At 45.6% G+C, this 17,765-nt stretch overlaps 1 protein-coding gene across 1 annotated transcript in view; it reads right to left on the reverse strand.

The window, feature by feature from the left end:
* LOC101171188 (polypeptide N-acetylgalactosaminyltransferase 10) overlaps positions 1–17,765 on the reverse strand; it is an 82,432-nt gene that overhangs the window by 53,905 nt on the left and 10,762 nt on the right. The window contains exon 2 of the mRNA XM_023962178.1: positions 670–772. Within this exon, the coding sequence (XP_023817946.1) occupies positions 670–772 (103 nt within the window). The remainder of the gene's footprint in view (positions 1–669; positions 773–17,765) is intronic.

Here is a 17,765-nt window from a genome sequence, read left to right on the forward strand (position 1 = left end):
GACGTGCAGAACACAGCTGCTCAGTTTTAGTGCAAACTGTGAGACGTGAGGAGCTGCTGCTTCAAAGTCTCAGCGGGAAAATGACGGCAGAGGATCCACTATTTAATGCTTTCTTCTTAATGTATCAGCATATTTTTTCCTGACTTTCCTGTCGACTCCCGCTTGTTGATTATCGCACACTTTACTTTACAGGATTATTAGCTAGTTTCATGAACTGCACTAAAAAAACAACTTCAACTTAAATATTTGAGTTGACGAAGTGTGACATGTATAAAAAAAGACAAAATCTGGAGGAGATAATAACATTTGTCAGAATCACATGGTGATGCTTTTTGGACATTGCCCTTCTTTTTTCATCAATGCAGAGTAAAACAAAAACTAGAAACCAGAAGAGCGGAGCTGCGACTCCACGACGAGGGTTCTGACGTCAGACCTTCAAAGTGCTAATAGTCATTAGAGGCCCGGGTCCTGTGGAATCTCAGAAAACACAAACATGCAGGTGTCATTCCACCTACAGAGCCTCCAAATGAAAGCTCTTCGTCTTTATGGCTCGTTTCCGGATGAACCCATTTCTTCTGGCTTACAGCGGATAAGAAAATGGAAGCTGACTGGAGGAAACAGAGGTTCAAACGTGTTTGCGTTCCTGCTGCACAGCGCGTCGGCACTGACCGGATCGAGTGGCGTCTCTTCTGATGGCCTCATAGTCGTGCCAGTCTTTCTTCCTGGTGCCGCCAAGTCCCACCAGAGAGTCCCTCCCCATCCGGTTCACCCCCTAAGGAGAAACCACACAAACAACCATGGTTGAGACGCCAAAACTCTCAACACCCTCAGTATGTTAAGACTAAACAAAACTCTGATATTTCGTTTCTCAAAGACACTGAGGGAAAAGATCATTGGATTCCACCAAAGAAAGAAACCGGAGCTGCGACTTTGACTCCACAGCATTCTGGGTTTAAATTAACTTTAATGTAAAGACAGAACAAAGTCACATTTCATCACACGCATCCGTACAGGAGTTAACCTATGGCGTTTCAGTTAACCTATGGCGTTTCAGTTAACCTATGGCGTTTCAGTTAACCTATGGCGTTTCATGGCTGCCTTATATTGGACGAGCACAAGGACAACTGATGTATTCAGGAACTGAGTGAGGAACCTTGCAACCCTGCGACCCCCCATTTTACAATCCTGCAATCCTAACGGAGCCGTGATCCAGCGCGCTCACGTCACTCCTGCGCCTTCCCTGGGTTTGTGTTGAGGGGGCGTTTTTGTCACTTGGGGGCGGTAAACTTTCTGGTTTATCTGATTGGCTGAAAGTTGCATGTCAAGTCTGGCGAAGCAGCGGGGCGGGACTTTCATTTTTAGAGCAGGGGGGGTTAACAGGCGGCTCTTGAGCTGCTTTTTATCATATTTTCTATATACAGTACTTTCACAACCATAAGGCGAACATAAAAGTCTGAAATTTTCTCTCAAATGTACGGAGCGGCCCCAATGTGTTGCTGTGTGACTTCGGTAAAGAAGACCTAGGAGAGAACAGCATGAGAAGAGGACGTCAAAGAAGCCCCCCCCCCCCCCATAGTACAACAGTGCAGATGTGTGCATAAAGCAGAACGATGAGACACGATGACGGAAGGGAAGCTGGCGTGTTTGATAGAAATGTAGCCCGGCTGTTCATTTCAGATCCAGAAGACGAGGACTTGGATGATTTTTGGATTCTGATTGATGAATGAAAAAAATCAAAAATAAATCACAACAACTCAGTTTTGCTCCTGCTGCCTTTTTCAAACACACACCGGCATGCATGTTTTACCGGTATGTGTTAACGTTAAATACAGAAGAAAACACCCATAACGGCGCCGTTTAATCCATGCTGTTGTATTGGAAGAAGAGGAGTGTGTTATGGGAAATAATATGGCTTTAAGAGTGTGTGTGTGTGTGTGTGTGTGTGTGTGTGTGTGTGTGTATGTGTGTGTGTGTGTGTGTGGCAGGTCAGTGTGTGGTGTTGCTCTTTGACTATCACAGTTAGACATTTCGGTTCTTTGTGTCAAACTTGTTCGCCCCCCCTGTGTGTTAGAGGCTTTAATAGAAAATAAACGGCAGATGTAACGTGGATTAAAACGTTAATCAACGACCCAAAACCAAGGTCAGAAAGTGCAGCAGGTTTTTTCTGCTGTAAGTTTTTCTCATGTGAAAATCACTGCATTTGTTACCGTTTTCATCCACGTTACAGCCGCCGTTTCTTTTCTATTAAAGCCTTAAAAGAAAGTCCCCCCCGCTGCTTCGCCGGATTTGACACACAAATTGCAGCCAATCAGATCAAGCAGAAAGGTTACCACCCCCAAGTGACAAACACCCCCCTGAACACTGCGTGCAAACCCAGTGAGCGTGCAGGATCACTGCTCAGTTAGGTTTGCAGGGGTGCAGTTGTAAAATGCGGGGTCACTCGGTTAGAATTGCGCCTGCGCGGTTGTAAGGTTCACTCACTTTGCGCTCGTTCAATATATGGCAGCGATAAAACGCCATATTAACCCAATAGATAAAACCTGTACAACACGTCTAATCTCTCCTACTTCCCCTAATGTGTTATCTAAGTGTCCTCTATGACCGGTCGCCCGCCGCATGCCTGTAGGAAATGCGCATGAACATTCAGTTCATGTCCAGTGACTGGACAGGGTGAAGTATAGCATCCCTACACAATGAATTTGAAAAGGCCTTTACACACCAATGGCACCAGCGACTGCACGAAACCCCATGTATTATTAATCCAACTGCTGGCTGAGAGGAGCATGAGGCTGAATACCAAAGAACAGCAAAGTGCAGCAAGGGATCTTCAAGGGACTCTGAACAGCAGAGATGCGCTCAGATGAAACACTGAAGCCCACGATGCTTCTAATAAATGTTTAGCCATCTTTTAAACTGGTCTTGATGGTCCGAGTACGCTGGTTTTCTGGAGGCCTTGTTGGCGGGTTCATAATTTTACTCCAGAACCAAGAACCTTCAGGTGACGAATTAGAGCATGAAGGACTCCAAACCCAGAAGCCTGAAGTCGTTTCCCCTCTTCTTCAAAGAACGCTCTGCAGCCTACGTGGAGAAGAGCCACTTCCTGGCAAATAGGCTGCTGGGACTTCCCTTGTTTAGCACAAAGACTATTTTATGGCTGTCAAAATGCTTTACCATTCTTTATCAATGGAGCTGAAGAATGGGAGGAAGTTTGGTCTGCAGAAAGCCCACAGACACAACCGTCTCCTTTCCTGTTAGTTTCCCTTTTTAAGAAGTCTAAACTAACGTCCATTCATCCAATACTCAGATACAGAGAGGTAATTATGAATAAAAACCTCCAAACTTTGAACTGATCTTTCAAACAGTGAGGAGTTTCACTGTCAAATACAGAATCTGCTTTATTTAACTCGGTTTGATTTAGTGATGATAAAAAGGTTTCATGAAACCAAAACGACAAATTCTTGGGTTAAAAACATTCAGTAACAAATTTCTTCAAAGTCAAACTGAATGTATTTGATTAATTAGAGTTGCATTCTATACGTAAAGATTGGTTACTGTGATCCATTTGAAACCCATTTCTCTTTTAAATGAATTGAACATGAACGTTTATTTTAAAAAATGAGGGCCGCCACTCAAACATCAGCATTTGTTGCAATGAAAAACTTGGTTTAAGTCAAAACACTTACCCAGAATTCAGAGCTTCAACATGTTTTTACCATTGACTGTAAATCAGAACTGGACTAAGTGAGCCCTCCCCCATGGCGTTCCCAAACAGGAAGTGGCTCCAAGAAGCTAAAATCCCAGTGACGTCTATAGAGAAACAAACAGCTGTTCCTCAGTCATTCTATTGGTCAGAAGAACCGTTCTGGATCTTATTTTTTTCATATTTTATTTGTAGTTCAAATTATTCAAGTTATAAACTGACCAAAGCTTTAATAAAAGTAGGTGGAGCCTGCTGGCCCGACATTCAAAACATTTGACAGATTTCTTGTAGCCCTCTTTCAAGGGGTAGGGGTGTGGCCTTCCAACAAGCTCACTTATGATGGATGACAGTGGTTGCCATAGATACGTTGACTCAGACTCGGACCAATCATCCTTCACTTCTCCATATCGCAATTAAACGGCGACTGCGTTGACTTTGTTTGGTTGGAGCCGTTAGTAAACGGATGACGTCGCACGCGCTCGCTCAGATTCTCACGAACTGTCAGAGATTTATGTTTGAACAAACAGTGACGCTCTGCAGAGTTATCCATGTGTAAACCAACGCTGGAGAATAGCTTGCATTTCCTTTAATAATCTTTACACATTAAGTAAGATCTGGGTATTATTACTTTAAACTTAGCCGCCAAGTATCATATTTTATGGTAGAGAATCTTCTTTCAAAGTAATTTTGTTTGTCAATTAAAAACAGACGTATTAGCATTTTAGCACCAAACAGGTTTTGGTAAGATTGTTGGAGGTTGTTTTTTGTTGTTTTTTACATCTTTTTAGTCTTTAGTCTTTAATCTGATCATTAGAATAACTTGGACTCCTGTTTGTGTCACTGAAGGCTGTGATTTCCATACTGCAATAATAGTTAGCTAGCGTGAAGGTTTTCTTTGAGAAGAAGAAACTAAACTAAACCAGCAGGTTAAAATTGGCCGGGGGTGGGGTGTGGGGTGGTATATTGATGGTTTTACACTTTTATAACTTAGTGCAGTGTTTTTCAACCTTTTTTGAGCCACGGCACACTTTGACCTTGAGAAAAATCCCGCGGCACACCAGCATCCCAAAAAAAAAAAAAAAGCAGAAACTCAGTCTGTTTTGATCTACAGCCCCCCCCCCGGCAATCTGACGTGCATTTTTGTGATAATCGTGGCAGAAAAAGCAGGAAGTTGCAGATGTTTTTTCTAAAAGATGTAATAAAAGTTAAGTTACATACAAACTGTATGTTCGTTGTGGTTTCAAGACGTGTAAGGACGACTTATTGTACGCTGAGGCGCTGTCCTTTTAAGCTAATGCATCATGGGAGATGTAGTGTAAAAACTGCGACAAAACTGCAGAAAGACTTGCGTCTCTGAGCTTCATGGTTTTGTTCACTTGTTCCAGTCTGATACCGGATTCTGTGGAAAGCTACACCGCTAAAGACGAGCTTTAGCTGGTGTTTTTGTTGGAACTGAGTGAGTTATGAGCTAAATTGGAACAAGGAAGTGAAGACTTTAAACACTTCTGATTGGTCAGACTGATGACATGTGATTAAGCCTCAAGAATGATTGGCGGAGTCGTGGAGACGGTAAAAGCTGCGGGACTTTTCAGAAAACAGTTATGGCTGCAGCTAAATCGCGTCACCGTCAATCTTATAAAAATGTCTTTAATAAAATCAAATAAACACAAAGAAAAAAGTATTTTATGATCTTTCATATTCCTAACTACTCAGTGTTTTATCCGGACCTGTTTGGATGAACAAAGAGCTGATTTCCTGGAGATGGGAAATGTTTTTAGATCAGTCAGTGAATGAGGGCAATCTCTCACGGCACACTTGACCATCTCCCACGGCACACTAGTGTGCCGCGGCACACTGGTTGGAAAACACTGACTTAGTGAGTCATTCTGCACAATATGGTACCAATATTTTCAGTGAATAGAGGAGATGAATTGTATGGCTATGAATGTCAAGATGCTAAACTTAAGTTATGATTAAACAAGGGAAGGTGGGGGTACATTTAAACATCACTCCAGGTATACCAGACAGCGTTTGCCCCCAGATTCACTTTGGATACTATTATAAGCTGCTTAACAGCTGGTTACTGCAGTACATCTGGTTCTAGAAGCTGGTTTTAGTTAATCTCTATTTTATTTTAAGACTGCAATAAGTCTACAACATTTTTGGAAAAAAATTCGCATCTGCAGAGATAAAACTTCTAAATCATCAATTCGTATTGGACTGTCCGGTGAGGATGGAGGACATCCACCTGTCTCCAGTCCTTCCCTCCTTTTCTTCATCCTCCTTTCCTCTCTTGACCCCACGTTTCCCTCCCCTGCCTGAAGTGCACACCATCGGTGTGTCGCACAAAGATCTGACAAGCAGCAGGAGTCCATCTGTGCAAATTCATACTCAAAAGCTCGACTGTGCCGCCCCATTTCCTCCTGATTAAAATTTCTCTGACGTCCCCGTCACATTCCTCTGGGGCTTTTTCTCGCCACTCGGCGAGACCTTGAAAAATAAAAGACAAGGAGAGAGGGAAAGTTTTCAGCTAATGTGCCGCTGTGTTCCGTTTTGTAAAAGTGGATCGTGGGCGGCTGGAAGGGAATCGAGGCGGACAGTGAAAGGCGACTGAAAGAGACACAATTATACTGAGGAACAGAGGGGATGCAATGACGTGTGTGTGATAAAAGACGACAAGCAAAGGGTCTCTGTGATCCTCACTGAGACTAAACTGGAAGGCAATGAGAGTCTCTTTCAAAATAAAAGGTTCTGGTCATTGAAGAAATAAACGCTCAGGAACACAGCTTTTCAGGTGGTGCGTTTAAAATCTTATTTCAAAGAAATTTGTGTTTTGAACATGTTCTTGTGGCATTTTTTCTGATGATGGAGGATATGTAGAAGAAAGAATTAAGATTAAAATGTTATTTCTGTGTATTTCTTTATTCAAATTGCCTTGAATCAGGAGCAGACGAAAAAATGTCGCTGGAAAAAGCTGGTAGGTTTGATGTAGAACCTCCAGCGTCTAGCCCCATTGATCATCCAGCGGCAGACAAATGGACCCATGAACGTCTGAGCTGGAATCTGGATTAAACTGTACGACTGGATAGATCTGACACTGATGCCGTTAATGTTGGGTTGGGGGTGTGAGCTAGCGGGAGAAAGGGTTGATGGGAAATCAGCAGAGGCTTAATTTTGCACATACAGTCCCGCCCACAGCTCAGAGGAGAATTTCTAATGAACTCCAGCCGCTCTGCAGAAACTACGTTCTAAAAAACGACACAGGTTTTTGGATTTTGACTACAAGCGTCATCGTCATCGTCATTAAAAAAAAAACACTGGATGATTGGAATGGGCCTTTAATCTGCACCACAGTTTGGATAGTCTGGTTCACTTGACAGGTGTGAAGGCTAATCTGAACTCCAGATCGGATCAAACAGCAGAACTCTGGTCAGCTTGACGGCGAGTCTTTGTCTTCTTGCAGATGAACTCTGGTGCGGCTCACTTGAGTGCAAATAGGAACACACCACAGGAAGGAAACGCCGTAGGAGCTACAGAGAGAGCAATAGGGGACAGGAATCAAATGCATTCTGGGTTATAACTCCGCCCCACCAAGTAAACCCTAAAGAAACCCTGTAAAGAGCGGCAGGTTGTGGCTCAGGGATAAATGTTGGGCGTTCACTGTCCACCGCCACAGGGCAGCGTGGAGTCATGTCTTTGCTGTGGGGGCAGACACTTCTCGCCTTCTCTGCATCTGCAGAGGATGAACTGCGATTAAAAAACACAGCCGCTCTGCTTCTCGGCCACAAACTCGCTGCACCACGGGCGCTTTCCTGCTCTGTTAATATTCCAGACGCAGAACAAACAGAGACGCCGAAGGAGCGGCGAGCCGCCTGTCCCGCATCGTGCCAGCAATGGCTGTGGTAAAAGAGAAACGGCTGCTACAGGAAGGAGAGCAGGGAGGGAACTCCTGTCGCCAGGCAGCACCAGCCCTCATTAAATTTAATGTAGCCTTTTAGTGCTCTATTTAACGGATGACGAAAGGCCACATGTCAGTCAGTGTTTGCATATAGATTCATAAAAGACAGACAGAGAGTGTCGGCTCACACAAGCACATCACCCCATCCAACTAAAATGAGATATTAGCTTTGGACAAATTAGCACTTTAGCCCATGAACCCCCCCCCTCCAGCAGCGCAGGCATCGTTCCCCTCAGACAGTGACGGATGGAGGTCCTTACCAACAAATAGAAGCCATTTTTCTGACTTCTTTCACCAGATCACAGCCTTAAAACGACAGAAGTGTATGAACAAACATTGTAATCAGAGTACTCATTACCAAGCAGAACCGCTTTTGCATCAAAACTAGAAAACACACAGCTCACTCTGAAAAGATCCTTATTCTTTCTGACATTCATCAAAACAAAAGCTGAAGAAATCTCCTCAGGTGTGAAAAACCATAAATAATCATTAAAAAAACTGTGTTTTTGTCAAAATCTCCATCCAATATTTACATTTGAATTCATTTACCCAAATCCATCAGCGTGACAAACTGTTCCGTCTTTGCTGCTGCCTCAGTCGAGCCCACAGACAGTCCCCCCCTCCCCTGAAGATCATTCCTGTTTGAACTTCGACGGCCATGAAACCAAACAGACTCCATCAGAAACACAAGCGCTCACTAAGATACAGTCAGGCCAAATGAAGAGCGGGGGGGGGGGGGGGGTCGTCCAGGTCAGTTGTGATTCCTGTGGTAGTTTGCTGGCTGTGTCTGCAGCCTCTGGTGGCTCCACCCCTAACCCCTCCCCCACAGCTGTCACTCACGCCAGCGGCTCATCACCTCTGAGACGGGATTCTGAGGGGATCCAATCCCGATCGGTCTTGCTCCCTTCACCTCGCTCTGGCTGCCCTCCAGAGGGTGACGGTACTGCGAAGCACTGATGTAGGATCCTTGAGTTTGGCTATTAATTCCTGCAGCAACACGGCGCTCTAACCTGACACGCCATTAGTCTTCCAGGAGGCCAAAAGAAGACAATTCTCACACGAGGGACCCGCAAAAAATTCCTGTCGACGAGTCTTTTTAGAAGCAAAGAGGCGGCGCCGACATCGTACTCTCAAACCAAATATTTATCAGGGTATTACGCTGATTTATGACTGCGGATGACTCCGTCTCTGGGCGTCCTGAATGAGCAGGTCCCCCCATCAGACGATGTTTGCTCCGCTGACAGAACGCTCTTAATCCAACGTGACAACGCCAGGATTCATTGGACTCAGGATGAGGGCTTCATTAAACACGAGACGTCATGTTAGACGGAGGCTGGCCACAGAGTCCACCGCTCCACGCAATCCTGATGATGATGCGAAGTACCTCAAATGTTACGGTCACGGTGAAGATTCTGGCTGGATTCATGGCGAGTCATGAGGTACAGGCATCACCTGAGCTGCTTCTGCACAAACCAACGCCACTGGTCCAGCGGTTCTCCTCCTGCTGACCTCCATACAGAGATTTTCAGATTATGGCAGGTCTGCCTAACCTCATTTCCATGTTGCCGTGCTCTGCTGCTAATCTGACCAAAAGCAGATTATGTTTACCGTTTGGTCAGACAGAAGGGTCTACCTTCAGCAGCTGCTGGAAAATGTGGAATAGTCATTTCTCTGAGCCTTTTCTTGTTTCTCAGTCCTTCTGTGTGGTTGTTTCCAGTTGCCTGTCATCAAGGACGAGACTATTGATGTTTCCGTTGCTGGATGAGAGCTGAACTGCATGTTTTATCACCGCCGTCTTTCTCGGATTCAGACTCGTTGGAGAGGGCAGCGTCCTTGGCCGTTTCAGCTGCACTCGAGGAGATCACAGTGCCACCTGAGGCCCTGACCAGCACCAGCCGGCTGCCACAACACTTCAGAGTGGCCTTTCATTTCTGCAGAGTTAATGCGGCTGTCACCCATGACTGATCACCCTGAAGGTGCTGGAGAAAGAAAGGAGAAAAATTAGGCCCCCTGAGTCAGGCAAACTCATTTTCCTGTCTGCGGTCTGCCATCGTCAGCGATCGGATTCATGTGTGCGGTGGACGGAACCGCTCGGTTCACGCGGTTCTGAAACTACCCCATCCCAACGTCAGGTCAGAAGGTCAGACTGAGCAGTTCAGTACATCTAAAGTTTAGGAGAATTTCTTTTTTTTCATCATAAATGAGACTGTTGCCTCTGATCTGCCAAACACATTAAAGGAATGTTCATCCCGTCTGGAAATGTTGGTTGGAGTTTTGACCCATCCTGTTGCAATCGGCTCCAACCAGAAAGATTCTGGTTGGAATCCGGGCTGAAACTTTTCTGAGTTTACATCTTCATCCTGTGCATGAGCATGTTTTGTCCTACAGGCCAATAACATCTTCATGCTATGTCCCGACTGCGTCGGTAGACCAAGGCTGTGTCCGAACTCCCCGCCCTGATCCCCAACTACTAAAAAAAAACGATATAGTGGCGATATGTAGCGCCCTGGATTAAAAAAGATATCCAGACACAACACTCACTACTTTTCTTTTCTTTTAAAACAGCAAATATGATGTCATCGATTTCACTAAGTTAACATCTAATTAATATGAGCGTTTTGCGACGATAATTTATGAATCCACTGAGTTCTGAAGATAAAAAACGTTGATATTTTATGAAAAAAAATACGTTTTTTTTGGCAAACATTGATCCGACGCAATGCATTGTGGTCTATATTCGCCGATCTAGCGAGCATCGACGCTCACTGGTTTTTCGCAGAGACTTTCTAGGGCACTGGATTTGGGAATTGTAGATTCAGACAGCTATATAAAATGGCAAACGCACTATTTAGCGGGTAGTGAAGGGATTCGGACACCACCTCTGACGGGCCGTCCCGTCAGCCTCCTCAGGACGTTGCAGGAACAGATGAACAGACGGATGGATGGGCGGATAGAAGGCGTTCTAAATGTTGTGGGTCTCATTTTTACGGCGCTGAAGTCGATAAAAAGCCACAGTTGTCAACAGAAAATTATTTGGAATAATTTTTAGAGTTTAGAACCGACCTGGACTTGCAAAGCGTGACCTGTTCCTAAATATTAAAGAACAAATTTAGGATTAGGAACAGATTTTCTGGAGGGGATTATTCTCAGACCACCTGCAGTCAGTCCTTCCCTTTTGCATTTCCTCTCCTCCAGCTGGGAGCTGACAGCGGCTGGATGTGCAGAGAGGTAACTTTTTGCTCTCGTTTTCTTCCTCCGGTGTCAGATCACAGGCAGATCCACCTCGACCCTCCGAGACACAATTACTGTACCTGTCTTCTGTCTTTCACCTCGGCGGCTCTTTCTTTCTTCAGCCGCTTCAGAGGCGAGTCAATTAGCAACAGCTGTCCTGCCTCATCACACAGAAACATGAGCTACCCACACCTCCTTAAAATAGCGCTGCGTACCTCCGTGCCCACCTGCAGCCCACCTCTTCTTGAGTAACAGATCCGATACCACTGAAGTGAATCATCTCATCTCCTGCCAGCAGGTTAGCAGCAAAGCTGAGCGTTAAATGTCAGGCGCTCTCATCCTGTTCCCACTCCAGAGGTCCTGAATCCAAACTAAACCGAGCGCTAACTTTACTTTTTCCACCCCCCCACCATCAGACGAATGCATTCCGTCAAATCAATCATATCAGCGACACTCCCGGTGACTCCAGCGGGTTTTAGCTGCAGGCAGCACTGAGCTGCCCTCAGAGGGCTTCACAGACCCCAAAACCAGAGAAAGAAAACCTGCTGAAGGTAGAACAGGAAGCAAAAAGATTTAGCGTTTAATAAGCACGCCAAAAAAAAACAAATGTAAAAGCCAAAGAACAGATATGTGGACGTACGCCCACATCCAGCTGGTTTCAAGGTTTTTAGATCCCGAACCACTGAGGGACGACGCTTTGAAATAAGCTCAACAGCTGAGTGGAAGCTGGTGCACAGACCTGAGAACAGTTTAGACTCTAAAAGAGCCTCAAACAGGCCTTTGTAGCAGAATGCTCTGGAAACTAAAGACTACATTTACACATCGACAATGTCTTCTGGAACACGGGTCAGAGTTTAGATGGGTCAAAACCAAAGCTTGGAAAATCCTCTTCAAAAACCAACAAGGTTTAACTTCTGCCAACATCTCAAAAATACAACGTGTCAAGAACGGCAATCATTTCTGTGAGTCAACTTAAAAATGATGAAGAGGAGATGTATAATCTCTACAACACTAAATTGTAATAAAGTGAAAAAAATTTAGTGTTGGAAACTCATGATGTCACAACCTAATTCAAATTCTGAATTAATTTGTCACATATAAGTACTTTACAGAGTACGATATATAGTGGAATGTACAGCACGACTGTCCAACGGAGCAAAAGACCTATAGCATACAGTACACAAAAGCATAAAAGCTGAAGTAACCAAGTTAAAGACATGAGCTACATGGGAACTTTGTTCTGCTCACCTGTCCACTCCTACATCTCCTTCCTGTGTGGTCTCCACCAGAAAACTCTCCTCAAACTTGGTCAGAATTCTGCCGCACGGCTTATAACAAGAACTCCATCCACCTGTTGGACTACACCTGTTCTCCAGCTACTCCTCTGGCTCCCAATTACATGTCCCTTCCAGTGCAGGACGCTGCTTTTTACATACAAGGCCTTTCACGCCCCCCCACCAGGCCACGCCTTCTTTGTTCCTTCAACTCAACTCATCTGATTCTGTGTTTTTGTGTATTTTTATTGCCTTAAACGTGCGACCATGACGTCTGAAACGGGACTGATCAATAACGTGCAGAATTATAAAAGGCCTAAATGTATTCTGACCTTCCAGTGGTAGCTTCAGCAGGTTTACATGCAGAAATGTGTTACTAATGTTAAAAAAGCTTTTTGAGTCAGGATTTGGCTTTTCAGTGACCTAAAAATCAATTTTTTTCCCTTTTATTCATCCTTTCCAACATTAAACCCGAAGCGTTCAGAGTAAAACTGTAAGGAAGAAAGGACTGATCTAGTGAGGAAAATGAAAAAGGACTGATGGGAGCGTTTGGAGGGGTGGGGGTTGCTGTTGCATCTTTTCATTCCTCATCACAGAACTCTGGGTTTGTGAGAAACCATCAGCGGTGGTGGATGCCTTCCAGCTCTGCGCTCTTTCCCCGGGTTCCAGCTCCACTAATCTTTGCTGCTGCTGCTGCTGAAGCTGAGCATCTCTGGGCAGAGAGCGAGGCTCTGAGACCCCCCCCCAGGAGCGGGGCCCCGTCCCGACAGGAGTCATTATCCACAGCTCGGCTGCCAGCTCTGACGCCCGGCGAGGCCTGGATGGAGGCCATGACAGCAGGCGGCTCTCTGCTGCGTCTCCCTTCATGGGAATGAGACATGCAGATGCAGAACACCCCCCCCCCCCACCCCCCCACATGAGCATCTCTACCGCCAGCACTCCATCAAGTGTTTGTCCAGGATTTATGAGTCTCTGTCGGCGGCCTGACATTCGGTGCTAAGCTAATTCATGACGGTATCTTAAGAAATGAAACAAAGAGAATGAAGAGCGAGTTGAATGGAGGCTTGAGAGGCTTTAATAGTAAAAGATCGGCCCCCACGGCCGCCTCTGCGGGCTGCCCTCCAAGCCCCGCCCTCACAGGAGCTGCTTAATAACACATCTGATGGAAAACCACCAGCATCCTCCACCATTTTTCAGGCTCTCCTGCCAAAGATCAAGCAGAGTTTTCCACCAAACGGTCAAAGAGATGAAGCCTCTAAACTCCCCGAGTGACAACGTTCTGTGACGTTCTGTGACGTGACGTTCTGTGACGTGACGTGACGTGTGTGACGTGACGTGACGGGTTTATGGACCTGAAGGTCCGGTAACCAAATGTATTCAACTACGGAGGCCAGACACGTCAGATTTATGGGAAGTTCCTGCTGTTTCCTCACATTAAAAGCTCTTCAAGCTGCACTTAGTGGCTTCAGGTTTTAAAGCAGCTCTTCTTGATGGGGGTGGGGCCTCTTTTGAAATCGGCGTCAGGATCAGATGAGAAAGCTGGATTATTCCCTGATGATGTAACCCAAATTACAGATTGCTTCACCGTCTGACCGGGACCAGCAAGAACGCCGCCTCTGGGCTGCGGTGGAGATTTAACAGCTTTTGCACTCGTGCCCCCCCCCCCAGTAAGGATGTGGAAACAACAGGGGCTTCACAGAGCAAATAGACGCCATTTTCCAGAGGATTACTGCTGAGGTTAGCCGTCTGATAAGCCAACCCTCAGAAACTACAGTTCTCGAATGATTTCTGAAATGTCTCACCTTTGTGGCGTTTTTTTCTTTGTCCTGACCTGAAGAACTGTTGGTCCAGTTACTGAGCGGTTGTTCTCTGTTCTTGGTGTAAATGTGTCTTCTAGTCCACTGACTGTGATGCCTCACCTCCTCTATAAAGTCCACTAAACGACTTCATAGCTTTCACATCAGCAATAGGGAGACGCCATTAACTGTCTTTGGCGACCATCAAATAAAAATCCCAAAGTGCTTCACAAAAATAAAAACATCAGGTTACAACCAGTTATCACACACATATCCCAGACTAAACAACGTTAAATATTGAAATGAGATGAACTGGAAGCTCTTCTGAATAAAGTGGCTCAAAGATGCTTTTTTAAAGTAAGAAAATGTTTATGTGTGTATATATATATATATATATATATATATATATATATATATATATATATATATTTGGAAGGTGCACAAGCAAATGTTCCAGTACATATTTATTGATTATATTTTGTATTTGTACCTTTCACCTGTCTGACTTTTTCTGCTGTTCCTCTGATGAATCCATCTTCTCTCTCTTTTTTTTAACGGAGAATGGGTGGGGGTAAGGTGGGGTAAATGGTAAATGTGGGGTTCAGTGTCTTCCTCAGGGACACTTTGACCCATGGCTGTGCAGGGCGGGAACTGAACCTGCAATCTTTTGAGGTCGACCGCTGTACCTGTGCAGCACAGCCGGGGGTTGTGGATGTTGGTAATCACCTTGCAGGAACGTATGTCCATATGTTATAAATCCTCATCTAACATAATGTGTCGAGCAAAGCCAAATGAAACATTGTCCTCAGCAGTTTGTCAGTAACATTTGTTCCCCGTTTGAACCCAAACTTTACCAAAGTCCAGGCAGAGAAACTCTTTCCTCTGTCGTCACGTGAACACATCTGTCCGGCTGAAACCATCGTTTGCTACGGATTTTTGTAGCCAGGAATGTGTGTGTGCCCCCCCCCTCGCTTCATGTTGCCGTCGGCTTTGGCTTCCCTGAGCGTGTTGGGGGGGGCAGCCACCGAGGGACAGATGTGGCTTGCATAATGATGGCTTTTCTTGGTGGCCCTAATCCTGCAAGCGCCCGCATCTGTGTCCCTGCCTGCAGCCACCGCTGCGCCAAAGCCAGAGCCTCAGGCTCCGCCCACTGATGGTTAGATGGAGCAAATCAATGATCAAAGTGGAGGACAAGAGGAGGAGGGGGGGGGGTCACTGCTCCACTGGAAGGCAATTAACATTTGTCAGTTAGGATTCAACCACGGAGTTGGAGTTCAACAGACCGCCGTCCAAAGCCAGACATGATGTGAAACAGAGTGGGAGGCGGCCGGCGCCCGGCCTTCGCCATAATAGAAGAAGTCACACAGTTGGTTTCAACCCACTGCTCACACTGGGGAGGGGTGCAGAGGCTACTGACAACCACTACTCAGGGGGGGGGCACTGAACCCTTTCCAGCTCTACTTTTACTCCACCTGACGGTAAAGGTCAACGAGTCCACGCTCTGGCAGACGTCTGATGGTTTTCCTGGTCTGAACAAAGACTGAAGGTCAGACATGCTCAGTCAGTTTCATCACAGCTGCTCCCTTTAAATGCAGTCATGACATCTGCTAAATCAAACTCTTTTATTGTGGAATCTTATTTAAACACAAAGCAGAACAGAAGTCCTTTAAAGAGTAGATCGGATCCTTTTCTTTGCTCCCGGCTCGATTAACAGCCGACGTTGACATTTCGAGTCTCCGCATGGTTGAGTGTGATTAAAGGCGAGGGCGAGTTCTCCAGCGGTGACGCCTTAGTCATTCCCGGCTTCCTGTAAACCAGAAACTACAGTGACGACGCCGACACATCAGTTACCCGTCTGGGAGGATATTATGGAGGCTGTGCGTCTTTAGCCTCTCCAAGGAAGAGCATCAGCGGAATCCTCCTCCCATCAGCGAGGACACTCCCACTGGAGCTCCAGCAGAGACAGGAAGGCCTCCTGCTGCTGAAACAGACCCTCCCAGCCCTCCTCCTTTCCCATGATGCCATTAGCATCGTCTGATCAGCTGATGTGGAACACACTCAGGCACCTTAAAAGTGAACCGCTGATCGCTCGAAGGCCGAAGGAGACGGACTCGGAGGGAAACTGGAGGCTCTGGCGTAAAGGAGGACGGGCGTCTCTAGAAAACTTCTCTGGGGCATTTCTCTACAAACACCCATCACAGGTCGGGCGGTCGTATCAAACATGCTTCCTGTTGACGTCTCACACCTCAAAACGACAAAGAAAGTAGATTTGAAGACGATTCAGATCTAAAAGTAACCAGTTTATGCAGAAAATGTCCGTTCATGAATTCAGCTGCTGAACGTTAATGGCTGCAGCGGTTGGAGATCCTGATGATGAGGAGGATCACAGAAAAAGACCCAAAGGACAAAAAACTGACAGAACAGAACTTTGTCAGACACTACAGATCTACGTGATTTCGATCTGTGTCCTTAACACAGAAGACTGACAGGTCTGAGCAGAACCTGCTTGTAGAATCGTGTTTGGTTCTCATCTTTTATCTAAAAGCCCAAACATCTGACTGCTAACGGAGTCTAGAGATGATAATCTGAGAACCAAACCCACAGGGATTACAGACGAGGGAGCAGTCAAAGAATATGAACTAGTTAACCTGCTTAGAGAGGATATTCTGGGTGGATTGGAGTCGATGGTTGATGAAGGACCTGAAATGCAGTCACAAGACCCCGCAGCTCCTTTCCATCATGCAGGAAAGAAATGAAGGGTTTGGGGGGGAAAAAACAAATGGTTTGATGGACATGGAAGGTGGGAATCAACACAATGGACAGTGGAACAGTGGTTCTCAACCCCCCAGGCCGGGGACCGGTCCATGGAACAGTTAGTCCCGGGGAAAAAAAATACATTTATCTATAATCCGATTCTGAAGGAGGTTTTATCTTAGAAAACTGCTGGACTCTCCATCCGGTGTCAAAAATCCATTCAGTACTTCCTGAAAGCCGCTGCGCAAACCACTAAACGACACCCCCCAAACGAGCACAGTTCACAAAAAACACACACTTGCAATTCAAAATAAAAGAATTCTGCATCTAACAGACAAAAACCAGGAGTCTTTACTCCAAACATGGATTTATTGTGACTGTTGCTGCCACAGACCATAATAATAATGCAGAACATTCAACACCCGGCTGTCTAATGTTACAAGGATGCTGCTAATAAAGTTGTTCAAACTGTTTTCAGTAAATCCCCCCTTTATTGACCTTTCTTAATTTATGTCTCTGTTGCTCCTTAAAAGCTGGACGAGGCTGAAGTTGGCGTCTGATTTTTTTAGCTTCCACTTTGACAGTTTAGGGAGAATCTAAAATCACATTGTAATGGTTCCTACATGAAATCTAGAGCACAAATCAAGTTTAAAGCGGCTGCAGACATTTCACAGAGGCTGAAGATAAATGTCACCATCAAAAGTGAAGAGAAACTGGAGGCTAAAATCTAGAAAATGAATGGAAACCCACTACAGGTCTGTGAACATGTCTGACATGAAACCGGTCCGTCGCCTTAAAAAGGTTGGAGACCACAAGTCTGTGACAGCGAGATGCTCCAACTCCCAACAAACCGAGTCTTTTCTATGAGTTAAGTAAGGAGAGCAGCAGAAAGCCCTCAGAGATACAGAGAGGAAACTGACCCAAACATCTTCAGATCAAGAAGCTCTGGTTGCTGGAACCTTCATAAAAAACATTTAGCCCACCTCCACTGGAATGCAGCACCGCACTTTCACGAGCTGCGAGGCCTGCAGGAGGAGAGCGACTTCAGTCGT

The sequence above is a fragment of the Oryzias latipes genome, chromosome 14 (assembly GCF_002234675.1).
Source record: "Oryzias latipes chromosome 14, ASM223467v1".
Lineage (NCBI taxonomy): Eukaryota > Metazoa > Chordata > Actinopteri > Beloniformes > Adrianichthyidae > Oryzias > Oryzias latipes.